The sequence below is a fragment of the Geotrypetes seraphini genome, chromosome 7, assembly GCF_902459505.1.
Source record: "Geotrypetes seraphini chromosome 7, aGeoSer1.1, whole genome shotgun sequence".
Taxonomy (NCBI): domain Eukaryota; kingdom Metazoa; phylum Chordata; class Amphibia; order Gymnophiona; family Dermophiidae; genus Geotrypetes; species Geotrypetes seraphini.
The window spans coordinates 121,024,766-121,052,549 of NC_047090.1; the positions used below are offsets into that span (position 1 = coordinate 121,024,766).

General features: G+C 43.6%; 1 protein-coding gene across 3 annotated transcripts in view; it reads right to left on the bottom strand.

Moving 5' to 3' along the window:
* KNL1 (kinetochore scaffold 1) overlaps positions 1–27,784 on the bottom strand; it is a 173,264-nt gene that overhangs the window by 64,881 nt on the left and 80,599 nt on the right. For all 3 annotated transcript variants that reach the window (XM_033952570.1, XM_033952569.1, XM_033952571.1), the window contains 2 exons: positions 23,903–23,970; positions 15,638–15,736 (listed from right to left, as the gene is read on the bottom strand). In XM_033952570.1, the coding sequence (XP_033808461.1) occupies positions 15,638–15,736; positions 23,903–23,970 (167 nt within the window). The remainder of the gene's footprint in view (positions 1–15,637; positions 15,737–23,902; positions 23,971–27,784) is intronic.

Genomic DNA, 27,784 nt, shown 5'->3' on the forward strand with positions numbered 1-27,784 from the left:
TGCAGTCGCCTTCCTTTCAAAAATCTGGGGACTTCTGGATGAGAGGCCAAGGAATCCTTTTCTACTCAAGTTCTAAAACACGAGAATCTTGCCACCTGCAGATAGCGATAAGCCGTGGCAACTAGCATTACCCAGATCTCTGAAATCTGGTATCCTAGCTTTAGTTTGCATAGCTCTGGAAGAAAAAAATGGCTTTCTGCTGTGTTGAAGCAAATTCCCAAGAATTCTAAGGATTGCATAGGCTCCAAGTGACTCTTCTGAAAATTGATGATTCAGCCTAGGTCCTGCAGCAGTTGGACAACTGGTGCTACTGCTGTTTCTCTCTTGTGCTTGGATGGAGCTCTGATCAGCCAGTCATCAAAGTACGGATGTACCTGGATTCTTGCCTTGTACAAGTGCGCTGCAACAACTATCACCTTGGTAAAGGTGCTGCTGCCAGACCGAATGGAAGTGCTGATAACTTTAAATGTCTTTCCAGTACATGGAATCTCAGGAACCTCCAGTGAGCCAGAAATACTACTACTATTAATTATTTCTATGGGAATATGTAGAGGCCAGAAACTCCCCTGGTGTCATCGAAGCTATGACCGAATGCACGGTCTCCATCCAGAATCAGGGTACCTTCAACATTGCATCAACTGACTTCAGGTCCAAGATTGGTCTCCAGTCGTCCGAGTCTTTCTTGGGCATGATGAAATATATGGATTAGCTGCCCAACCCGATACATTGGCTGGTATGGGTTGTACGGCCTGAATATCCAGAAGCCATTTCACCATTGCTCAGATCTCGACTGCTTTCTCTGGCCAACTGGCTGGAGAGTCTATAAATAAATCCAGTAGAAGACAAAAGAATTCAATTTGTATCCCTCTCGAATGATGTCCACCCAGTGGTCTGAGCAAATCCTTACCCAAGCCTCCCAATAAGTCAACAATTTCCCTTCAATCCAAGGGGATTTGGCTATCGACCTGACATCATTGGGACTTCTTGGAGGCTGCTGTGGGATGCGCACTAGAGGTCTGAGCTTTCCTGGGCTTCCAAACCTCTGCCAAAATCCTTGAAATGATCTATGGCCAGAGGACCCTGCTGAGGATTGAGAAACTCATTAAGAAACCTGAAAGGAACTATGACCTGATCCTAGAGGGGCCTGTGGTCTTCTATCTGGCAACAACTTTGGGTGAAGATCTGCCACACTGGCCATATGATCGTCCAGTCCAGTCTTTTTCCAACAAGCATTTGGGCCCTTGGACGAAAGCCTGCTCAAAGTGGCCTTGGAAGCTGAATCGCCTGCCCATTATCTGATTTAGAGCATTCTACGGGTGGAGATTGAAGAAGCAGAAACCTTGCTCATAACTCTGAAAACATCCTATAGAGAGCATCTGCTACATAATCCACTCCCGAAATTAAGAACTAGGTATATGCATCGTCCTCCAGCAACGGGGCTTCATACAATCTGGCAAGCAGGAGTGTGCAACAAACGAAGCCATAGCCGTCACCTTTAGACCGAAGATGAGGGCCTCAATTTGCATTTGAGGACTAAATCCATTCTGTAGACTTGTGCATCCTTTAAAATTACTCTGCCTTCATTAGGCAGTGAAGCACATTTAATCTACTTTCAGAAGGATAAACAGTTGTTGAAATTCAGAGCAAACAGATTCAACTTGTCATAGTCCTGGCAACCCACAAGAAGCCCTCAGGAGTCTCCCAATGCTCTGTCAGCATCTTGGTAATATCTGGATGTGAATGACAAAATGCGGTCTGAGCTTTAGAGCTGCTCATTACTGAAAGCTGAGCCTCAGAGGTCTCCAGCTTTAATTCCCACAAGGATTCTGTAATTAACTCTACCAACTCTACTAACTCTGCTGGCTTTAAAATAAGGCACACCGTCGTGTCTTCTCTCTGATCCAGGGCTGCCACAGACTCTTGGATGCTGATCCCTGTCTGAGACTCTGCAAAACTGAGAATTCAGACTGGGGTATCAAAGGCATTGAATCTGATTCCATTCATCCCAAGTCCTTCACCAACTGGACTTCTGGGTACTGCAAATGACTTGAGCAGGTAAACCCTGCTCTGAGAAGGTGAACCCCCATGCGCAATCAGATGGTGCCAACAGTCCCCAGAAATTCAAACAGGCTGCAAACATTAAAGTTACAAAATTTGGAGTAAATGCCTGAACAGAAAGCCCCAAGGACTCCTGCAGGGACTCACCTTGACTCTTCACCGGGCAGAGGCATCTGCACATCTGTGTTTCTCCAAATCCACCAATTCACTAACTGAGAGCTTTTTGACCCACAAAACCAAGACTTCTGTGACTGGAATGCCCTAGAGCAGTGGTCTCAAACTCAAACCCTTTGCAGGGCCACATTTTGGATTTGTAGGTACTTGGAGGGCCTCAGAAAAAATAGTTAATATCTTATTAAAGAAATGACAATTTTGCATGAGGTAAAGCTCTTTATAGTTTATCAATCTTTCCTTTTAGCTAAGTCTTAATAATAATATTGTCATTTATAGCTAAAGAGACTTATGATCAAAGAAACTGTTATTTTACTTTTGTGATTATGATAAACATACCGAGGGCCTCAAAATAGTACCTGGCGGGCCACATGTGGCCCCCGGGCCGCATGTTTGAGACCACTGCCCTAGAGGGACCAGAGGGAGCTATGTCCAATGCTCCTGCCCCCCCCCTCACATGTCCTGCAGCATATGGAACATGGACCCTGCTCAGCCATCCATCCAGCGCAAATCTAGCATGATTCCACATTAAAACAGCTTGAAGAGTACACCTGGAATGATTTTAAGCAAAAACAAGGTGCTCTGAGGCAGATAAGAGCCTTTTAAAATAAAGTCAGGAAATCCAAGATGGTCGCAGCAGCAGCATTTTAGCATGAAAAAAAAAAAGGCCCAGGAGAGCTAAATAAAAGCACAGATAATTCAACAAAGGGGTTTTTGGTGGTGGGGGACCCAAACACCAGCCCCAGAAACCTCTAAAATTTCAATTTGTGAACCACCCCAATGTCTCCCATAGGCTACAATAGCCTGTACTCATATTTGTGCTGGTGCTATGCCTGCTTCATCTGAAACTACAGTTGGACAATGGAGAAGAATATTGCCTCAGACAAGCATGAAATGTCACTCCAAATTCTTGTTTCTTTGGGCTGCCAGTCAGACCAGTCAGACCTCTGAGACCTCAGATCCCCACAGCTCCTCATGCATATTTGGGGGGGGGGGGGGGAAATGCATCTGGTACCCGATAAAGCCTCAGGACTGAAATGGGACCACACAGTCTGCGCTCAAGCTCCAGTAACAACCAGGAGCAAGTCTTGCTCCCAGGGAATGTTCCCCAAGCCACCAAATTGTTAGGGCAGGCTGGTGCCCTATAAAAGGGTTGCCCTCCCAGCTACAGACTTCTGACCAGAGAGTCTGTGTCTTCTCCCAGGCAGAGCTGCCCCAATAGCACTGGGGACCTCTGGAGTACTGCAAGCCTCATAGTTCAGATAAAAATCCGAAAATAAATTCAAATCAGAGCACATCAGAAAGAAACCTTCCAATTTGCTTATAGAAGGAAAAACTGAACAGCTGGGGCACAGATCAGAGATGGAGGAGGCGGAGCTGAGAGAAAAAGATAGGTGATGCCTTCTACAAACTCATGAGTAAAGGAGAATAGCCCCACTGGTTCAAGACTCAAATGCCTTTTGCACTAGAAACAAAGAGATAAATCTGAATAGACTATCACCAGTACTCATTCCTCTTAACTGGCAGAGAAGCGTAAACCCATCTATCTGTGCTGGTCTGGAGGGACGATAAAGAAGTGGCCTCTTTCTTTTCTGGCACCTTCAAAAAGAACCAACGGCCAATTTTAATTCTTAATAGCACCAATTACTTCCATGAAAATTATGCAGATTCAGTAGATAGAGGAGACTGAACTCCTCTTAACAATCTTTCCATCTGAAAAAAGGCCCGATTTAACATTAAAAATTGAAGACTGCCTTCAGAAGAAATAAAGGAACAGTGCAAACTGATACACCAGACCCGAATGGTCCATCCAGTCTGCCCAACCTGATTCAATTTAAATTTAATTTTTTTCTTCTTAGCTATTTCTGGCCAAGAATCCAAAGCTTTACCCGGTACTGTGCTTGGGTTCCAACTGCCGAAATCTCCATTAAAACCTACTCCAGCCCATCTACACCCTCCCAGCCATTGAAGCCTTCCCCAGCCCATCCTCCACCAAACGGCCATATACAGACACAGACCGTGCAAGTCTGCCTAGTACTGGCCTTAGTTCAATATTTAATATTATTTTCTGATTCTATATCCTCTATGTTCATCCCACGCTTCTTTGAACTCAGTCACAGTTTTACTCTCCACAACCTCTCTCGGGAGTGCATTCCAGGCATCCACCACCTTCTCCGTAAAGTAGAATTTCCTAACATTGCCTTTGAATCTACCACCCCTCAACCTCAAATTATGTCCTCTGGTTTTACCATTTTCCTTTCTCTGGAAAAGATTTTGTTCTACGTTAATACCCTTCAAGTATTTGAACGTCTGAATTAGAGAATGACACTTGGCGGTTTACCCGCGGCCATCGCGTTTAGCCGCAGGTAACCCGCCGAAACGGGGAACGAAAAATAGCAGTCGCTGCGGGGACGGGGACAAGGCCATTCACCGCCCTGTGGAGCGGTGAATGGTCTTGTCCCCGCAGTGAGGCATGAAGGATCGCATGGTCCCCGCAGCCACCACCCGCCTGCCCAATCGATCCTAGTGTTTAGCCAGCTCTCTCCCTTCTCCTCACCTTAGTTTGTAGGCTTTCTTTTTCAGCGACCCGCATGCTATCAAAGAGCCGCGCACCCGCTGCTGCTCAGTTTCGATCTTCTGTTCTGACGCAACCGGAAACAGGAAGTTGCAGCAGAGCAGTCGCGCGTGCGCGGCTCTTTGGGAAAGCGTGCAGGTCGCCGAAAAAGAAAACCTACAAACTAAGGTGAGGAGAAGGAAGAGAGCTGGCTAAACACTAGGATCGACTGGGCAGGCGGGTGGTGGCTGCGGGGATCGCGCGATCCTTCATGCCTCACTGCGGGGACAAGACCATTCACCGCTCCACGGGGGCGGGTGGGGGCTGCGGGGACCGCGCGATCCATCTGTAAGATATGTTACATGTATTTCTACTAGAGAGCATCGTTTTTTGGTTAACGCTGAGAACAACATGTGCCACATCAATCGCTTGTAATACACTAGTTGCCATTGTTCATTATTTGTTGGAGTAGTGGTTGGTACTTAAGGTGTAAGAAGAATGAATGTTTTGTACTAAATAACACATCTACCCTACCTGCTTATTTGGAACTTTGGTTATCTAGATGTGCAGTTCTAGAAACCGCTTTCACTATTATGAGCTGTCTACCTCTATTGCATGTTGAGGGAAGAGGAAGTGGTGGTTTCAAACTTACCAGGTGCAATACCATATTAATATAGCATATTACCTTGGAGATGAAGGAACAGCGCATTGCTTCTGCCCAACCAGGCTCAAACTGGAAGGAGGGAGTGAAAGGGAAAAGGATTCTGGGCCAAGGGGATGAAGACGGAAAGAAAAACCCACAGCAGGACAGAAAGGGAAGGACAGGCAGGTGAGCCAGATGCTAGAAGCAGGGGGGGGAGGAAGAAAGAGGGAAAAAAGCTAGATGGGGTTGAAAAGAAGAGACACACTGGTATGGAAGAGGAAGATAGGGGAAATCTGGACACAGGAAGGTAACAGAAAGAGGGGAAATTATGTGCATGGGGCAAAGGGACAGAGACATAAAGGGGACATGGGGATGGTATATGGACACAGGGGGGGCAATGGCAGATACATAGGGGAGATATTAGAAATGGGGAAAATAGGAGCACAGAAGCGAGATGGTTTGTGGGAATGGGACATGGACTGAGCTTGCAGGCTCCAGTGGCTTGCACAAATTACATTGTAACATGCCATCAAAATAAGAGGGAGGAAGGTAGATAGATAGGCCACGCGAGAGAAGCTGAAGGGTGGCAGAAAGGAACAGATGGTAAAGGAGGGAGGGAAGGGTGGTGGTGGAAAGGAATAGGACAGACATTGAAGGAGGGTGGAGAGGAACAGACCCTGAAGGGAAATTTGGAAGACAGAGTGGGAAGAAGACAGATGCCAGACTATGGGGGAGCGGAGGAAAGAAGATGGGTGCTAGACCAATTGGGGGGGGGGGGGGTGAAGGGAGAGGCACAGTAACAGCAAATGGAAGACGCAGAGAAAAGACACACAGTGAATGGAAGGAATTGAATGAGAAGATGTGGAAAGCAGAAACCAGACAACAAAGGTAGAAAAAAAAAATTATATTCATTTATTTATTTATTTTTTGCTTTAGGATAAAGTAGAATATTAGTTGTGTTGATAAAAATTTATAAACAAAGCCCTGCCAGCTGAACATCTCTTTCTCTAGTTCAGCAGCAGGAACTTTGATTTATAAGAAAGGAATAAGCTAAATATTACAGTACTAAGGCTTATATGGATGCAGCGGGGACGGTGACGGGGCAGTGAATGGGATGGCAGTGGCGGTGACGGGGCGGTGAAGGGAACGGCGGTGACGGGGCGGTGCAGAGGATGGTGGGCCGGGGACGGGGCAGTGACGGGGACAGATTTTTTCCCCGTGTCATTCTCCAGTCTGAATCTTATCTCCCCTGTCTCTTCTTTTCTCTAGGGTATACATATTCAGGGCTTCCAGTCTCTCCTCATACATCTTCTGGCGCAAGCCTCCTATCATTTTCGTCGCCCTCCTCTGGACCACTTCAAGACTTCTTACGTCCTTCGCCAGATACAGTCTCCAAAACTGAACACAATACTCCAAGTGGGGCCTTACCAATGACCTGTACAGGGGCATCAACACCTTCTTCCTTCTACTGGTTACGCCTCTCTTTATACAGCCCAGCATCCTTCTGGCAGCAACCACTGCCTTGTCACACTGTTTTTTCGCCTTTAGATCTTCGGACACTATCACCCCAAGGTCCCTCTCCCTGTCCGAGCATATCAGCTTATCTCCTCCCAGAATATACGGTTCCTTCCGATTATTAATCCCCAAATGCATTACTCTGCATTTCTTTGCATTGAATTTTAGTTGCCAGGCATTAGACCATTCCTCTAACTTGCAGATCCTTTTTCATGTTTTCCACTCCCTCTTCGGGAATCTTGGTATCATCTGCAAAAAGGCACACTTTTCCTTCTAACCCTTCAGCAATGTCATTCACAAACATATTGAACAAGATTGGCCCCAGCACCGAACCCTGAGGGACTCCACTACTCACCTTTCCTTCCTCCGAGCGACTTCAATTAAACATCACCCTCTGGCATCTGTCCGACAGCCAGTTTCTAACCCAGTTCACCACTTTGGGTCCTAACTTCAGCCCTTCAAGTTTGTTCAACAACCTCCTATGAGGAACCTGTTATCAAAGGCTTTGATGAAATCTAAGTAAATTACATCTAGCATATGTCCTCGATCCAGCTCTCTGGTCACCCAATCAAAAAATTCAATCAGGTTCGTTTGGCACGATTTACCTTTTGTAAAGCCATGTTGCCTCAGATCATGTAACCCATTAGATTCAAGGAAGTACACTATCCTTTCTTTCAGCAACACTTCCATTATTTTTCCAACAACTGAAGTGAGGCTCACCGGTCTGTAATTTCCTACTTCATCTCTGTGACCACTTTTATGAATAGGGACCACATCAGCTCTCCTCCAATCCCCAGGAATCACTCCTGTCTCCAGAGATTTGTTGGACAAGTCTTTAATAGGACTCGCCAGAACCTCTCTGAGCTCCCTTAGTATCCTGGGATGGATCCCGTCTGGTCCCATCGCTTTGTCCACCTTCAGTTTTTCAAATTGCTCATAAACACTCTCCTCCGTGAACGGCACTGAATCTACTCCATTTTCTCGTATAACTTTGCCAGACAATCTCGGTCCTTCTCCAGGATTTTCTTCTGTGAACACAGAACAGAAGTATTTAACACATTTGCTTTTTCCTCATCACTCTCCACATATCGGTTCCCAGCATCTTTTAGTTTAGCAATTCCATTTTTCATCTTCCTCCTTTCACTAATATATCTGAAAAAAATTTGTTCTTCTGCCTGTGCTTTCACCAAACGTATCTCTCTCTTGGCTTCTTTCAGTTTCACCCTGTAGTCCTTTCTGCACTCCTCGTCTTGGTTTTTTTTATATTTCACGAACGCCAACTCTTTCGCCTTTATTTTCTCCGCCACTAGTTTGGAGAACCATATCGGCTTCCTTTTTCTCGTTTTTATTGATTTTCTTCACATAAAGGTCCGTAGCCATTTTTATCGCTCCTTTCAGCTTAAACCACTGCCTTTCCACTTCTCTTATGTCCTCCCATCAGGTACTCTTCCATTGCATTAAAGTCCGTATGTTTGAAATCTAGGACTTTAAGTATCGTGCGGCCGCTCTCCACTTTAGCCGTTATATCAAACCAAACCGTTTGATGATCGCTACTTCCCAGGTGAGCACCCACTCGAACATTAGAGATACTCTCTCCATTTGTGAGGACCAGATCCAATATCGCTTTTTCCCTTGTGGATTCCGTCACCATTTGTTTGAGCAGAGCCTCTTGAAAGGCATCTCCCTACTTCTTTCCGATTCCGCAAACAGAACATTCCAGTCCGCATTTGGCAGGTTGAAATCTCCCAACAGCAGAACCTGCTCTTTCCTTCCAAACTTTTGGATATCCACAATCAGATCCTTATCAATTTGCTGCAATTGAGTCGGAGGTCTGTAGACTACACCCATGTAGATAGAAGTTCCATCTTCTCTTTTCAGAGCAATCCATATCGCTTCTTCCTCTCCCCAGGTCCCTTGCATTTCAGCCGCTTGGATATTGATCTTTAAATAGAGAGCTACTTCTCCGCCTTTTTGACCATCTCTGTCCTTCCTAAAAAGATTATATCCCGGTATGTTTGCATCCCATCCATGTGATTCACTGAACCATGTCTCTGTGATAGCGACAATATCTAGATCTGCCTCTAACATCAGGGCTTGCAGATCATGAACTTTGTTGCTTAAACTGCGAGCATTTGTGGTCATCGTTTTCCAGCTATTTTTCAGCGATAATCTCCTTTTTCGTATGGATTTTTGTTTTGTTTCACTTTCCGTTGCAATACTAAGAAATGAGTTGCTGATATTGTTTAAGTTGCAATCTTTACTACTATCACATCTTTTCTTTTGCCGGGGATGGTCTCTATAATTGTCCTTCATACATATACCACCCCCACCTTCTAGTTTAAATGCCTAGAAACATATTGTCTAAATTTCTCTGCAAGGTTTCTTTTTCCTGCTGTAGTAATATGTAGCCCATCAGTGCAATATAGCTTCTTCTCCTTCCATGTATTTCCCCATCCTCCTATGTACCTGAAGCCTTCTTGATGACTCCAGGCTTTGAGCCATCTATTAAAGTTCTCTGTGTTTTTCACTCTTTGCTCTCCCTTTCCATATGCAGGCAGTATTTCAGAAAAAGCTAAAGTCTTTACAAAAGGTTTCAAGCCCTCACCAAGCTCCCGAAAAGCTTTCTTTGCTGCAAGTATGGAGTTGTTGGCCAGGTCATTAGTTCCCAGATGGATAACAACATCAGTGTTAAAATCTTTAGTTTCTTCCTTAATTACAGTCTGTATTTGCCTGGAACTCCTGGTAGCTGAGGATCCTGGAAGACATTTCACTATTTTGGTCTCCTCGCCTTGTGTTCCAAGGTTAATGCTTCTGATGATGGAATTCCCCAACAGTAATAGTTTTCTGTTTTTGGCTTTTTTATTTGTGCTTAAGGTGCACTTGTTCTCTTGAGTTACCTTCATTGGTTCCAGTCTCACCTCCTTTCTGTTTTCTTGAGTATCGCAGGGCACTAGTGAAGCAAAGGAATTCTGTAGAGGTAATATTAGTGAAGGTGGATGTTTCTGTGTTACATGTCACAGTCTTCCTGAGCCTACTGTGACCCATTTATTCTTGGGCTGTTTTATTCTTTGAGGTAGAGGTAGTAAGTTGGTATGATTTTGTGGAGTGATGGAAGCTGCTTTAATTGTATTCAATTCCTGTTTAAGTTTGCAGAGCTCCTCCTTAATACTAGCAAGTTGAAGACAGATGGGGCAAGCCTTAAGCCTCCAAATAGTGCGTCTTGGAATTAAAGCACCACAGTGATTGCATAGAATAAAAGTCATCTTGATTGGTTGTGAAGTGACTTGATTTGAGTAGTCCTGATTATTTGGGTCTCTATATATGTACAGAGGTCCCTGGGGTGGGTTGGACTATAAGTCTTACCCTTAGTCCTATGAAGAAGAAATAAGATTTAACAAAGGAAAGAGAAGGTTTTTTTTGTGTTTTTTTAAGTAAGAAACAGGGAGGAGGAGAAGATAAATTAAGCAGATATAATGCTATAAAACAGTGAAAAGAGCAGAATATGAAATGTTGAGTAACTTAGCTTTTAGAAGTTCACAGGGCAGACTTGTTCACAGCACTGTCCCAAAGATAATGCAGTTAACCTTAGTAGTAAATCAGAGCCCCTCCCTTCTCCGCCTAATCAGCACACACAATGGCTAAAAACTAGTAAGTCAGAAATACAGGCTCTATATCAATCAGTGGCTATCCTAAAACACAGGATTTTAAACAGAAATACAGGCTGGTTCCCAGCACAATAGCACCTACAATCCTGAAATTCACCTTGGTAAACATATAGCTACTAAAAAGATTGCTTTCAGTATAAGCTCTTTTAGAGATGCCTTTTTCAACAGCTCAAAGGGCAAAGAACACAGGGCATGCATAAGGTGACCATACGTCCCTATTTGAACGGGACAGTCCCGTTTTCGGATCCCCTGTCCTGTTGTCCCCACACACAGCTTCGGGACGCCCAAAATGTCCCATTTTCAGAGACAGCGTCTGGAATCTGTGCGCGGGGACAAAGGGACAGGCGATCGCTTCCTGTCCCTCCCCTGCCACACCAAAAAAAAAGCCTCCCTCCAGGCCCGATTTAGGTTCACTGCCGCTGCTCCTCTGCTTCCACTACTCGAACCCGGAAGCTTTCTTCCCGACGTCAATTCTGACGTCGGAGAGGACGTTCCGGGACAGCCAATCGCTGCCTGGCTGGCACGGAACGTCCTCTCCGATGAAAGAATTGACGTCGGAAAGAAGGCTTCCGGGTTCGAGTAGTTTGCAGCAGAGGAGCAGCAGCGGTGGACCTAAATCGGGCCTGGAGGGAGGCTTTTATTTTCTGCGGTAGGGGGGGGGAGGAGGTAGGCAGGCAGGCTGGCTCTGGGGGAGGGAGGTAGGTAGGCAGGTTTTGGGGGAGGTAGGGAGGCATGCTGGCAGGCTCTGGGGAGGGAGGGAGGTAGGCAGGCTTTGGGGGAGGTAGGCAGGCAGGCAGGCTCTGGAGGAGGCAGGTATGCTGGCTGGCTCTGGGGGAGGTAGGCAGGCAGACTGGCTGACTTTGGGGGAGATAGGCAGGCTGGCTCTGGGGGAGGCAGAAAGGCTGGCTCTGGGGGAGGTAGGTAGGCAGGCAGGCTGGCTCTGGGGTATGTAGACAGGCAGACTGGCTTTGGGGAAGGCTGGCTTTGGGGAGGTAGGCTGGCAGGCTTTTTGGGAGGGGGTGGGACAAAGGCTGGAAGCAGTGAGGGGACATAGGAAGGAAGGATGAAGGAAGGAGAGAAAACGGCAGAGAAGGAGGGGTTGTAAGTAGAAGAAAGACTAGAGAGATAAAGGCCTGGACCAAAGGGGAAAGACAGGAGGCAGAAGCAGGACTTTGGGAGGTGCAGACAGAGGGGGAGAGCCCCTGAGGAAGAGCAAAGAGAGGCAAGATCATAACAGAGGAGGGAGAGAGAGAAAGGGAGACCTGGAACAAAGGTACAAAGGAGAACTGACACTGGATCTGGGGGCACTAAGGACATAGGAAGGAGGCATTGAGGGCACTAAGGACATAGGAAGGAGGCGCTGGGGACACTAAGGACATAGGAAGATACTGGGGGCACTAAGGACATAGGAAGTAGAGAATGACACGGGGAAAAAAATCTGTCTCCGTCACCGCCCCACCATCCTCTGCACCGCCCCGTCACCGCCGTTCCCTTCACCGCCCCGTCACCGTCACCGCCATCCCTTTCACCGCCCCATCACCGCCACTGCCATCCCATTCACCGCCCCGTCACCGTCCCCGCTGCATCCATATAAGCCTTAGTACTGTAATATTTAGCTTATTCCTTTCTTATAAATCAAAGTTCCTGCTGCTGAACTAGAGAAAGAGATGTTCAGCTGGCAGGGCTTTGTTTATAAATTTTTATCAACACAACTAATATACTATTTTATCCTAAAGCAAAAAATAAATAAATAAATATAATTTTTTTTTCTACCTTTGTTGTCTGGTTTCTGCTTTCCACATCTTCTCATTGAATTCCTTCCATCCACTGTGTGTCTTCTCTCTGCGTCTTCCATTTGCTGTTACTGTGCCTCTCCCTTAACCCCCCCCCCCAATTGGTCTAGCACCCATCTTCTTCCCTCCGCTCCCGCATAGTCTGGCATCTGTCTTCTTCCCACTCTGTCTTCCACATTTCCCTTGGGGGTCTGTTCCTCTCCACCCTCCTTCAATGTCTGTTCTATTCCTTTCCACCACCACCCTTCCCTCCCTCCTTTACCATCTGTTCCTTTCTACTACCCTTCAGCTCCTCTCGCGTGGCCTATCTACCTTCCTTCCTCTTATTTTCATGGCACGTTACAATGTAATTTGTGCAAGCCACTGGAGCCTGCAAGCTCGGTCCCTGTCCCATCCCCACAAACCATCTCGCTTCTGTGCTCCTATTTTCTCCATTTCTAATATCTCCCCTATGTATCTGTCATTGCCCCCCCTGTGTCCATATACCATCCACATGGCATGTCCCCTTTATGTCTCTGTCCCTATGCCCCATGCACATAATTTCCCCTCTTTCTGTTACCTTCCTGTGTCCAGATTTCCCCTATCTTCCTCTTCCATACCAGTGTGTCTCTTCTTTTCAACCCCATCTAGCTTTTTTCCCTCTTTCTTCCCTCCCCCCCTGCTTCTAGCATCTGGCTCACCTGCCTGTCCTTCCCTTTCTTTCCTGCTGTGGGTTTTTCTTTCCGACTTCATCCCCTTGGCCCAGAATCCTTTTCCCTTTCACTCCCTCCTTCCAATTTGAGCCGGGAACACTAGCGATCGCACGGTCCCCGCAGCCACTACCTGCCTGCCCAATCGATCCTAGTGTTTAGCCAGCTCTCTCCCTTCTCCTCACCTTAGTTTATAGGTTTTCTTTTTCGGCGACCTGCACGCTTTCCCAAAGAGCCGCGCATGCGCGGCTGCTCAGTGTTCAATCTTCTGCTCTGCTGCAACTTCCTGTTTCCGGTTGCGTCAGAGCAGAAGATGGAAACTGAGCAGCAGCGAGTGCGCGGCTCTCTGATAGCGTGCGGGTCGCCGAAAAAGAAAATCTACAAACTAAGGTGAGGAGAAGGGAGAGAGCTGGCTAAACACTAGAATCGATTGGACAGGCGGGTGTGAGCTGCGGGGACCGCGCGATCCTTCATGCCTCACTGCGGGGACAAGACCATTCACCGCCCCGCGGGCGGTGAATGGCCTTGTCCCCGTCGCCGCAGCAACTGCTAGTTTTCTTCCCCGTTTTCGGCGGGTGACCCGCGGCTAAAATGCGGTGGCCGCGGGTAAACCGCCACCGTGTCATTCTCTAATAGGAAGGAAGGAGAGAGGGAATAGAAAGGGACAATTGTTGGGCCTGAGTGAAGAAAGAAATGAAAGATAGGATGCACAGTCAGAGGGAAACGCAACCAGAGACTCATGAAATCACCAGACAGCAAAGGTAGGAAAAATGATTTTATTTTCAATTTAGTGATAAAAATGTGTCAGTTTTAATAATTTATATCTGCTGTCTATATTTTGCACTATATTTGTCTATTTTTCTATAGTTACTGAGGTGATATCGTTGAAAACCCCCGAAATATAAATAATTAACATTTGCTCTGCCTATGGGGTGCTTTGTGGTTTTTTAAAAATTTTTTGGTTACCATTATGAAATAATAAGATATTGTGTGTACATGAAAAATGAATGGAAGAAATTGGGGGCGGGGCTAGGGTGGGATTGGGGGCAGGGCTAGGGCAGGATTGGGGTGGGGCTAGGGCAGGCGGGACTGAATATTAATAGGTGTCCCGTTTTGATGAAAAAAATAAATGGTCACATTAGGCATGCAGCACTAAATTCAGATTACCTGATGAAAGATCAGATGAACTGGCAGTTTCAAATATGAGACACCTTTCAAAAATAAACTACATCTGGATGCAAAGCTAAAGCTGCTCCTTCAAGACAATACCTAAAACAGGGTTTGGCAACCTGTGATTCACTATTGAATTTTTTGGGGGCCCAAGAAATCATGGGAAGTATAAACAGAAAATGGACAGTACAAACATGATTAACCAGTTTTGTCAGTGGAACCATTCAAGGAACACGACTTGTTTTAACAGTGTTAGCAACTGGTAATAATTTATTTTGATTCAGTCATCACATTGTTTTGTTGGCAGTGAATTATATGGCACATTTGTTAATTTTCTGTGTGTGGCCCACAAAGGATAGTATTAACATTCATGCAGCCCTGTTGCCTACCCTTGCCCTAAAGCATGCCAGTGCAGCTAACTGGATCTTCAAGGAGCCAACAGGCAAACCTCTTTTTGAGCCCTTCCTGTAAAAAGGACAGTGTGTGAGATCAAAGTCCAAAATAATGAGCACATTGGCTCTGCATACCATGATTCAAAAGTCCTCAAGACTCTAGCATACACCAAAGTAGTAGATCTTTTGTGTGTTTGGAGTTAAGATATAATGATTTTGTATGTATAACGTTTCATCTCAAATAGGATCTCTCAAGAGCCACATGCAAGATAAAAGCAAAATAGTTATCCATTGAACTGGCCCCTTTTACTGAGGAAGCTACAAAGCTTTCTCCCATTTTGAGGTGCATGAGATCCAGTGCAACAAAAATGATACCACGAGGATGCAAAGCTATTCTCTGCAACACGTGCCTCAAAAGGGGCTGCAGGCAAAACTCATTTGTCATTCCTGATCAAGACTTAAGAAGGGCATCTAGACTTCCATCCAGAACTCCTTCTGTCAACTGAAAAACTGAGGCACCTTCACATTCTGCCTTGTGGCCATCAAACCAATTATCCGATCCATTATCCATTATCCGATTGTTCCATTAACTCCTGATCAGAGCAAATGATTCCTCTGACAACTGTCATGTATTTAAAGAATCTTTATGCTCTAATAAGATTTTGATTCCCAATATTGGCACTCAAATGAAACACAGCTGTGTCAGGTCATTGGAATCCGTAATTAATAACTATACATTATTAGTAAAGATGCCTCTTCTTTTCGCCATCTCTTTTATGTTTTGTGGTCCTAACTTGCAGAATTTGTTCCTCTCTGTTTGATTGGACTATCCACATAGTGCCTTTGAAAATTAGTGGCCACAAGAGTTAAACGTTTACTGGCCATCAGTAAATGTATACTACTTTTGAATATAAACCTTTGTATTTTTAGAGCTGCATTCTGATAAAAGAAAAACAGGATAACAGATTCAGATGCCGATATACTTACATTAGCAGGAAGTTCACTATGCCTGGGTCTCTGAATCTGAACATGGACATGCAGTAGCAAAAAAAACTCTCTCACTGTGATAATACCATCCTGGAGTTTCTACAGGAGGAAAAAAGAACACAGAAAATTTTAAACAAAAAGGAATAACATAATATAAAAAGCAGAATAAAATAGTCAATTACAAAACTATAGCTCGTCCGGCTTTTGATCTAGGTGAGTCTTGTTCTGTATTTTATTTAATTTTTGTTTATTGATGGTTGTCTTTTATACTTGTACTTTACTTTGATTCAATCCAATCCTTGAACATAAGAATTGCCGCTGCTGGGTCAGACCAGTGGTCCATCCTGCCCAGCAGTCCGCTCACGTGATGGCGGCCCCCAGGTCAAAGACCAGTGCTCTAAATGAGTCCAGCCTCATCTGTGTATGTCCCAGTTTAGCAGGAACTTGTCCAGCTTAGTCTTGAAACCCTGGAGAGTGTTTTCCCCTACAACAGACTCCGGAAGAGCGTTCCAGCTCTCCACCACTCTCCGAGTGAAGAAGAACTTCCTTACGTTTGTACGGAATCTTATATACTGATTCTTCCCAACAATGGGGCTCAATTCAGTTTACAAAAAATTATATAGGACAAGGAAAAGCAAGATATTAAAGCACAGGAATCATTATTTGTTATCTTTATTTATATTGAAGAGTCTGTTAAGAATTTCTGAAATAGAAAAGTTTTTAAAGTTTTCCGAAAAGTTGGTAGGGAAGGAAGAAATCTAACTTCAGCAAGAAGATTATTTCAGATTTTTGCAAAAGAAAAAGCAAAAGATAGATAGATCTTACCTAAAGCTTTAATTCCCTTAATAGAAGGGAAGAGAAGTTTATATGTTCTATGGAGAATGAACTATCAAATACTATTAAATAAATACCTCTTATTGTAAAAGCAGACTAGTACCTTGCTGTTCAAGACTGCTGCAGATCCACCTTGAAGGTGCCTCACTGGAGAAAGATTATCTTATTCTATTCACCAGACTGCTCATGGCAGTCCAGGTGATGAGCCAGAGGTGATTTTAAAAGGATTAGGCACTATTTACATGTAAAAAGCTGACTTACACATATAAATTGGAATACACATATGTTTGTGTTTATGAATTTGATTTACTGCCTTATCAGAGTCAGATCAAAGTGGCTTACAAAAAACTCAAAATCATAAGTAAGTAATGCCAATGAAATCAATAAAAAAAAGTTAAAAACAATCACATACTAGGAAGGAAGATAAAGGAAGGAGGGGCAGAAAAGGAAAGGGGATAGGAGGAAAAGAGCTCTGAAGTCCATCAGAAAGAGCCGAAAAAGAGTAAATCATGAACTTAGTGATCCATATGCCAGTTCAAAATAATATATTTTCAAATAGGATTTAAATTTTGAAAAGGATAGCTCTGCTCTGATTTAAGTAGGCAAAACATTTGATTGCTTTGGAACTAGATAAAACACTGAAGTTCTTGTACTTTCATAGTATGCTCTTTTTAGTGCAAAGAGAGTGAGACAGTGGTCATTAAGTGAATGCAAAGAACAAGAGGGGGTGTTTACCATATTTGAAAAGTAGAAAGGAGTATTCAAGTGGTAGGCCTTAAAGGCCAAATACAAGATCTTACATTGACTATGAAAATGAATCAGTAAACAATGCAATAAAGTAGTAACAATAATTTTTTTTTGGTGCAACACAAGAAATGGCTAGCAGTATAAACTAAACTAAACCTTAGGCTTATATACCGCATGTTTTCTATAAAAGTAGAGCTTGGCACGGTTTACAAACTTAGAAAAGAAAACAAGTACAATGTGGATTTGGAATAGTATGAAGAGGAATGGAATTTACAACTTTGAATATAGCCAAGTTTTCAGATGTTTTCAAAATAGTTGGAAAGAGCCCAGATCGCGCAGTTGAGCAGGAAAGTTATTCCACTACTCAGTAATTTTGAAAAGTAGAGACTTCCCTAATTTGTCAATGTAGATAATGCCTTTCGACGTATAAAAGGACAATTTAAATTTTTGAGTAGATCTGGTAATGTCAGATCTTGCAGAATTCCAAGACAGGGGAATTAAAAGAGGAAGGATGCCATGCAAGATCTTAAATGTCAAGTAGGCACATTTAAAATAAACCCTGGAAATTATTGGAAGCCAATGAAGTTTTTGCAGAAGTGGAGAAACATGATCGAATATACTTTTTGCAAAGATCAGCCTAGCCGCAGTATTCTGGATCAGTTGAAGTCTTTGAAAGCTTTTCTTGATCAAGCTTAAAAAGACTGAGAAACAATAATCCAGCCTCGAAAGAATGATTGATTGAACAAGGACAGCAAAATTTTATTGATGGAAACAGGATCTCACTTTCCTCAACATATGGAGACTAGAGAAACATTTTTTTACCAAAGAATTAAGGTGGTCGTTGAATGAAAGTGTTGAATCTATAATGACACCCAAAACTTTACTTGAGAATTCAATCTGCAGTGAGGACCTGAAGGCAACAGAATGGATGAAGGTAGCTGCTCTAATTTTGGGCCAAGCCAAAGTAGTTTTGTCTTGGACTCGTTCAGTTTCATTTGTACAGTAAGGGCCCAAGACTGAAGTTTTGTTATACATTCTATTATGTTCCCAACGAGGTTAGTGAGATTCGAGTCTATCTCAAGGAGAACAAAGATGTCATCTGCATATGTATATAGTGTTTCGCAGGGGGATAAACAGAAAAACTTCAAAGTAGGTGATAACGGTGATCCTTGCGGGACTCCACATAATGGCTTCCAAGAGGATTACACAGTGCCATTCATATTAACAGTACATGAACGAAATCGTAAGAATTTTGAAAACCAGTCTAAGACTGTGGAATCAATACCTATCTCAGAAAGTTGGTAAATCAAAATATCGTGGTGAACGACTTCAAAGGCCGGCGATAAATCGAATTGTAGCAAAATTGCAAACTTATTAAGCGATTGCAATTGCTGAACCTTAGAGATTAATGAGATCAATAGAGATTCAGTACTGAGATTAGGTCTGAATCCATATTGACAGGATAAAAGAATGGAAAATCTCTCCAAATATGATGAAAGCTGAGCATATATAGTGGACTATAGCATTTTAGTCAGTAGAGGAATATTCGCTATAGGTCGATAGCTAGATGGTGAAGATGGATCTAAATCAGCTTTCAATAATGGGGACAAAACAATGTGGCCAATCTCTACAGAAAAAAAATTAGAAACATGATGGCAGATAAAGGCCAAATGGCCCATCCAGTCTGCCCATTCACAGCATCCACTATTTCCTCCTTTCCCTAAGATATCTTATGTGCCTACCCCAAGCTTTTTTTAAATTCATACAGAGTCTTTGTCGCCACCACCTCTACCAGGAGACTATTCCACGCATCTACATCCCTTTCTGTAAAAAAGTATTTCCTTTTATTACTCCTGAACCTTAGCTTTATCCTATGTGGCATAAATGTACATGAGGGGGATTTCTTTCATTTGAACGGAAGTTCCAGAATGAGAGGGCACAGGATGAAGTTAAGAGGTGATAGGCTCCGGAGTAATCTAAGGAAATACTTTTTTACAGAAAGGGTCGTAAATGTGTGAAACAGTCTCCTGGAAGAGGTGGTAGAGACAGAGACTGTATCTGAATTCAAGAGGCCTGGGATAAGCAAGTGGAATCTCTTAGAGAGAGAAAGAGATAATGGTTACTGTGGATGGGTAGACTGGATGGGCCATTTGTCCTTTATCTTCAATCATATTTCTCTTTTTCTCAGGGGAGCGCTCTTGGTGCCTTCCTGTCTGTTGACATAAGCCACCATCATGGCATTATCCGAAAAGACCTTGGTCCTCCAAAGTGTTTTGCAGTCTCCACAGCGCTAGCCAAATGGCTCGCAACTCCAGACAGTTGATCAACCATTTTTTTTCTGAACTGGATGTCCATTGCAATGACCAACCCAGCCATATAGGCTGGCATCTGACATCAGAATCATCCAAGAGTCTATACATAAGAACATAAGAAGTTGCCTCCACTGGGTCAGACCGAGGTCCATCTCGCCCAGCGGTCCGCTCCCGCGGCGGCCCATCAGGTCTGTGACCTGTGAAGTGGTTTCTGACCACTTTTATAACCTACCTCAAGTTCTATCTGTACCCCTCTATCCCTTTATCCTCCAGAAACCTATCCAAACCCTTCTTGAATCCCTGTACAGAGTTCTGTCCTATCACTTCCTCGGGAAGCACGTTCCATGTGTCCACCACCCTCTGCGTAAAAATGAATTTTCTAGCATTTGTTCTAAACCTGTCCCCTTTCAATTTCTCCAAGTGACCCCTAGTGCTTGTGGCTCCCCTCAGTTTGAAGAATCTGTCCTTATTTACTCTCTCTATGCCCTTAAGGATTTTGAAGGTTTCTATCATGTCCCCTCTAAGTCTCCTCTTCTCCAGGGAGAACAGCCCCAGCATTTTTAACCTGTCAGCGTATGGAAAATTTTCCATGCCTTTTATCAGCTTAGTCGCCCTCCTCTGCACTCCCTCGAGTACCGCCATGTCCTTCTTGAGGTACGGCGACCAGTATTGAACACAGTACTCCAGGTGCGGGCGCACCATTGCGCGATACAGCGGCATGATGACTTCCTTCGTCCGGGTTGTGATGCCCTTTTTGATGATGCCCAGCATTCTGTTTGCTTTCTTTGAGGCTGTCGCACATTGCGCCGATGGTTTCAGTGATGAGTCGACCATCACCCCCAAGTCCCTTTCCAGGTTACTCACCCCTAGCAGTGTTCCCCCCATTTTGTAGTTGAACATCGGGTTCTTTTTCCCTACATGCATGACCTTGCATTTCTCTACGTTAAAACTCATTTGCCACTTTTTTGCCCAGTCTTCCAGTCTCGTTAGGTCCCTTTGTAGGTCTTCACAGTCTTCCGTGTTTCTAACCCTGCTGCAGAGTTTGGTGTCATCAGCAAATTTGATAACCTCACATTTTGTCCCCATTTCCAGATCGTTAATAAATATATTGAATAGTAGAGGTCCCAGCACTGACCCCTGCGGAACTCCGCTTGTGACCCATTGCCAATCTGAGTATTGGCCCTTGACTCCAACCCTCTGTTTCCTGCCCGCTAGCCAGTGTTTGATCCATCGGTAGATATCCCCTTGCACCCCGTGGTTCCACAGTTTTTTAAGTAGCCGTTCGTGTGGTACCTTGTCGAAGGCTTTTTGGAAGTCAAGGTAAATGATGTCTATGGATTCACTCTTATCCATTTGACTGTTTATTCCCTCAAAGAAGTACAGTAAGTTCGTGAGGCATGACCTTCCCTTGCAGAAGCCAGAGCGGCATTCCCTTGCTCAATGACTCCAGACGGAGTCACCAACAATCTGACTCACCTCTGGGGTCCAGGCCTGTGGTCTGTGAAGAGAATCCATTTAAGGTGACCAGCATGACAACAGTGTTAGAGAATGACATGGGGACAAATTTTTCCCTGTCCCCGCAGGAACTCATTTTCCCATCCTGGAGAGTTCTTTTCCTGTCCCTGCCCTATTCTTGCAAGCTCATCTGCACAAGACTCATCTGCACAAGACTCAAACACTTTAAAAACATAAGTGTTCGAGGCTTGAATGGTTAAGGCAGAGCTTACAGGAATTGGGCAGGGGCAGTGATAGCAACAAAACTTGTGGTGACGGGGACAGGAAAATTTAATTCCTGCAGGGAAGGGGAAAAATTTGTCCCTGTGTCATTCTCTAAACAGCGTGTCCTGAAGGGGACACAAGTGGGCTTTTGCCCAAGGCACTACCTCTACGGTCACTACCATCAATCTTAGTACTTGTAGATAATGCCTGGACATGGGGGTCTGCATTGATAACATTTCTGTATTCTAGTACCTCAGTTTCTGTCTGCATGGCTCGGAAGAAAAAAACAACCGGCTGCTGGGTTGAAAAGAACACCCAGGTATTCCAGGGATTGAGTTGGCTCTTCAAGGCACTGATTATCCAGCCCAGTTGCTGTAGTGTCTGTTCTACCTGCTCCACTGTTATCTCTCCTTCCACCATGGACAGGGCTCTGATAAGCCAGTTCTCCAGATACAGGTGTACTTGGAACCCCAATTTGCGTAAGTGTGCCATTGCCTTGGTGATGCTGATAGCAATAAGAGCATTAAGCAGTATATAGGGGGGCATAACCTAATATGTGAGACATCGCTTGCCTGGGATATTTATATAATAAAAGATAAAGCTGAATGATATAGAAATGCTTTAGAGTTACAGTAAAAAAGAATATTGCCTGGTTAACATTACATGCAAGCTGTTACTTAAGAGTTTTTAAAATAGATGTTTTGTCTCAGCTGCTACTTCCTGCAAGATTGGGTAATAGATAGATCCTAGGTCACTGTGCCCTAAGCTAACACGTTGTAACAAGATGTCCAATGTACTGAAATAAATAATGATCTCAGCTAGTCTAAATGTAAATGCTGACAGGAGCAAAATCAAAAGAGCATGAAAATTACTAATGACAAGAAATCACATGATCAATGAACCAAATATGGACCTAGTGGCAAAATGCAGTCATATGCAATTTATCATTCGATCTTAATGAAGTAATTGTATTGTAATTGGAAGATGTACTAACTTAAGTATGAATAATAATGAATGAAATCATATCATGAAGCTAATAAAATGGGCTGTCACCCATGTTTCAGGGTGATTCTTGGTTGGAATTCTGCCAATTAGCAGATTATCAAACTTGCCCAAGGCCTTGATGTTTTAAACTACCATTTGTAGGTCTGGTTATTATTCTTTGATCTCCCTCAGAGATGAAAGAGAGGGCTGAGGGAGGTAGGAAGTTTGTCCATGTAGTTATTCAAAGAAATGAGTGCACAGCACAGTTGCGAGCCCAGAGCTGAAAATGCTGTTCCAACATGTGAAACCGCAGGAACCTTCTGTGAAATGGAAATATAGGAATACGGAGATAAACCACTTTTAAGTCCAATGAGGCTAGGCATTCTCCCTGCGCCACTGAGGCAATGACCGATCTCACAGTCTACATTCAGTGCCGCGTTGACTGCCTTTAGATCCAGAATAGGCACAATGAAGTATATAGAATATCTTCCTAAGCCTGATTTTCTGTCTGGGATGGGCTCTATGGCTTGAAAATCTAAAAGCCGATGTACAATTGCTCAGACCTTTACCGTTTTCTCCAGCTGGAAAGTCTAGAAATAACTCATACAGAGGGTGAAAGAATTCGAGCTTGTAATCCTCTCAGATTATGTCCAAGACCAACTGGTCGGAGCAGATCTCAGCCCAGGCCTTCCAAAAAGCTAATAGCCTTCGTTCTATCTGTGGAGGAATGGCTATCATCATGGCATCATTGTTGCTTCTTTGAGGCTGCTGCAGTGTGGGAGCTGGAGGACTGAGGTAATGTGGCACCTCTGAATCTCTGCCTAGAGTTCTAGTAGGATCTTTGTCCTAGAGAACTGGCAAAATTGTTTTGGACAATCAGGGACTTCCTTAGACGCCTCCCTAAGGAAGTCCCTGATTGGCTCAGATGCCTCCCAAGGGAGGAGCCCGAGGCGCCTGAGCCAATCAGGGCCTTAGATCCCTCCCCATGCATTACATGATGCATTAGGGCGGGGCCTAAGGCCCATATTGCATCGCAGGAGGGACTGAGCACCCCTCCTGCTCCCAATTTTTAAAGGTAAGGGGAGGGGGGTCCGCTGTCCCTCCTGCTGTTTGTTTTGGGAGGGAAGGAGAGGGGCTGAAGGCAGGAGAGAGTGGGCATCCCTCCTGCCATATTTTTAAGTGCGGGCGGTTTTCGGCCAGCCACGGGCAGGGGAGGAGGGGGGCCAATGGCACGAGGAACGGGCATCTCGCCTGCCATAAGTTCGGCAGGCAGGTGACAGAAGCCCTGACAGCAATGACAGGAGACTACTTCTCTTGTCACTACTGTCAGCGCTCTGCACCGACTCAATCGCTCACTAAGTCCTGTATTTGTATAGAGTTTATTTGTGTTTTGTATGTGTGTCCAAGGCCAGGTGTCTGGTAGGAATGAATGTTGTAAAACGTTATTGGTGTCATGGCCCCAAGAAGGAAGATATTTGTTGGATCTCCTTCAGCTCTTTGGACTCAAAACGGCTCTCGCTTAAACATTAGCGAACACCACCTTCTGCAGTCAAAGTCAAAAGCTGACCACATAAGCAGTTTGGAAAATTGATCTTTTGCAATTAATAGTTTTGTTAAAACAGAGTAACAAATATTTCCTATATTGCCATATATCCCAGCTGTAATATACCTGCCATAAACTGTGATCAGAGTCACCAACCATGAGAAACTGGTCCTCTATCAGACTGCATCGTTGACCTATAAAGAGAGATTTATCAAATTAATCAATATTGTAAGTGTGGTGTAATGGTTAAGGAAATTGGGTTGAGAACCAGGGAAGTCAAGGATCAAATATTGCTGACATTCCTTATGATCTTGGGCAAATATAAATAAACTATAGCCTTCCAAGGATAGGAAAATACCTACTGTACCTGAATATAACACACTTTGAGCTACAACTGAAACAGGTGTGAAGTTAAAAAAAAGTGCTATGCCTTCAACTATGTTTCTGTAATTAAGTTCTAGAAGTCATAACTTCTAAGAAATGTTCACCTCAACAAGCATAATTCTTTTTGCTTTTCTGGTTAATTTTATTAGCAGTTATAATTTTATACTCCTGGTGGAATTCTGTGCAACTGTACAATGCAAAACTTGCACAGAATTTCCCAGGCACTCAGAATTACCTGTGATCTGCGCAGAAATCAGCACTCTCTCTGGGTGGCCCGAGGCATCGGCATGCCCCTCTGTGTGGTCTGAATCGCTGCCGGCACATCTTCACGCAGCCCTGTGTGGGCTCTGCAGGCTTCTCTCTACTGTGTTCCTTCCTTGATGATGTCACTTCCTCTTTCTTCATAGGTAGGACCATGGTAGAAGGAAACCTGCAGAGCCAGCGGCAGGTTGCCAATAATTGGAATCGGCATCGCTGAGGTACAATGGAAAGAAAATGGGAAGTGTTGGCTGGGGAGAGTGAAATGCTCAGAAGGATAGGGTGGAAAGAGGGTAGGAGATGCTGGCTGGGAGGGACAGGGGTGAGAGAGATGCTGGCGGGGGTGGGTGGGGTGGAGACAGGGTTGAGATGCTGGCTCGAGGGGATAGGTATCTGGGGGGGAGGGGTTGGTTCACAATGTAGCCTGGGCTTTATTTGTATAAATACTGTCTCCAACTCCAGAGATTGAGAGTTTTTTACTGCTCAATTTGATACCTTCTGCTTGAAGAAAGTCACTAAGCAAGAAAAAATTGAAAGCTGTTTGCTCTAGTATTACTTAATGAAAATACTGAATTGTACTACAATTCTGGAATAATAAGCAAAAATATTGTGCAACCCCCACCTAGAGTATTGCATTCAATTCTTGTCTCCTTATCTCAAGAAAGATATAGCGGTGCTAGAAAAGTTTCAAAGAAGAGCGACCAAGATGATAAAGGGATGGAACTCCTGAGTGGAGAAGAACAGGTACAAATGGATCGATTTTTCACTCCGTCAAAAATTACAAAGACATGGGGACACTCGATGAAGTTACAGGGAAATACTTTTAAAACCAATAGGAGGAAATATTTTTTCACTCAAGAGAATAGTTAAGCTCTGGAACACATTGCCAGAGTTGTGGTAAGTTTCTTAAAAATTATTCAATTTTATTAAAATTTGATGAAATGCTAATCTTAAATTCTAAGCATTTGACAGTTAAAGAAATTAAAACGGGGAACAATTAACATACTTATTAGTGATACGACATTACTTACATGAAAACAATAGGATAGTAGGGAGAAATACAATTTTAAAAGAAAGAACAATTAAGGTTAAAGACAAGAGGAAAATGGGGGGGGGGGTGGGGAGAATCATATCAATGTTGGATATGAGTAATACAGAATTTGGCAAGGATAGACCCAGAGATCATTTAGCAATCATATGCATCTTTAAATAAGAAGCTTTTGAGGTTGCCCTTAAATTTATCTAAATTTTGTTCAGACCTTAAATTTGATGGTAACGAATTCCATATTGTAGGGGCTATGGTTGCGAATGAAGAAGCCCTACGTGTACTAATGATTTTTTTAAGGATGGGACATGAAGAAGGTGCTAGGATGCTGATTTTAAAGTTCTCAAAGGATCATGAGGAATAAAACTTATGAATAAAAGCAGGTTCCTTTAGTGTTCATAGTTTTAAAGGAGATTAAAGCAATTTTATATGTAATACGATGGTGGATTGGTAACCAGTGTGCACTCTTTAGCAAAGGGATAACATGGTCAAATTTCTTCTTGTTCTTTATAATTTTTATGGCTGTTTTGTATTAATTGTAAATGTCGGATATCTTTTTGACAGATACCTTTATATAAGAGTGGATAGTGTAGCTGGTTTTAAGAAAGGAAGGGAAAAAGCAAAAGGAGATCTATGAACGTATGACTGAACTTTATGGTGAGTCTGCTCCATTTTACAAAGTAAAATTTTAGAGAAGCACTTTAAGTGGGGTAGAGTCCATTGAAAATGACTCTCACACTGGGTGGCCTGTGGAAGCAACTTTCACAGAAATGTGCAAGAAAGTTGAGGATTTAATTTTGTCAGACAGACGAATTAAGGTTTTCCGAATAGCTGAAGAAATGGGCATCTCTGCAGGTACAGTTTGGAAAATTATTCATGAAAAGTTGGGCATGTCCAAGGTTAGTACAAGATGGGTTCCAAGAAAGTACAGTTACTTACCATAACAGCTATTATCTGGAGATGCAGGCACATATTCTCACGTATGGGCGACGTCATCCATAGAGCCTGGTATGGACAGCATGAAAAGTGTACTGTCACTTTAAGTTTTAAGAAACTTCATGACTGCCCGCACAGCGCATGCATGAGTGCCTTCCTGTCCGATGCCGCTTGTGGTGCCTCAGTTCCATAAGCAAGCTAAGAAGCCAACCCGGGGAGATTGGTGAGTTGTGAAAATATCTGCTTGCTGTCTCCAAATAACACCTGTTACGGTAAGTGTGCTTTATTCTAGGCAGCATATTCTCACATATGGGACTCCCTACCTTATTGGAACAGGATGGAGGGAGAGTTGGCCAATGAAGTAAAGAAATTTTGTAGACAAAACTACTTAACCAGAATGACCCTCCCTTGTGGAAAAGATTCCAGACAGGAGAGGTGCATGAATGAGTAGACTGAGGACCAAGGAGCTGCACTGCAGAATGTACCTATAGGAGAGGAACATTTATTTATTTATTTAGATTTTTATCCCGTCCTCCCAGTAGCTCAGAACGGTCTAACAAGTGAACATACACAATGGAGCGAAATTAGACATATAAGATATACAATAGGTTTAAATATTTGGGCATACAAGACTGTGTAGTAGTTCAAATACAGGGAGTATACAGCCATTAACATAAGAATGCAACTGAAGGCAGAATGGCTGAGAGCTTACTTGTTATCAAAGATGCCCCAAGTTGCAGTATAGCCAAACATGACAAAAGATACAGATTATAAGGTATAAGGAAATAGAGCTCCAGGGATAGGCAAAGCTAACCCATGAGAAACGAAGAGCATGAACCGTGAGAAGAGATTCTACAGAGCACAGTTGCTTGAAAGAGAAAACCAAGGTTCTGTTGCAGTCCAAGGTAGAAAAGAGCCATTTCTCCAGGGTGAGAATGAGGCTGAAAAGAGAAAAAAAATAGAAGCACAATGATGAGATGTATATGACATTTCCTGACCTCTGTTGTCTAGACAAAAAGGAGGGGTACAGAAAACTGGAACGCCTCACAGAAGAAGAGGCCCAAAGTAGCAGCTCTAAGTCTTGAAGGGGAGCTTTGTTGAGAAGAAGTAGAACTGTGATGTGAAGAAACATGCCTGAAGAAAGATTGGCGCCAAGACATAGAACTATGATGCCTTTTTTTAAAATATTTTATTTATAAATTTTTCATTCTTACAATAATTTAATTGTACATAAAGCTTCAATTAATACATGAAAAATTGTGATTACAAATAATTCATCTTATCACATAAAATATAACCCTCCCCTTTTTTCATTTCTTAAATCCATATAATATACATTCCCCTCCCCTCCCCATTCTAATATAGTCATTACTAATGTGCTATGA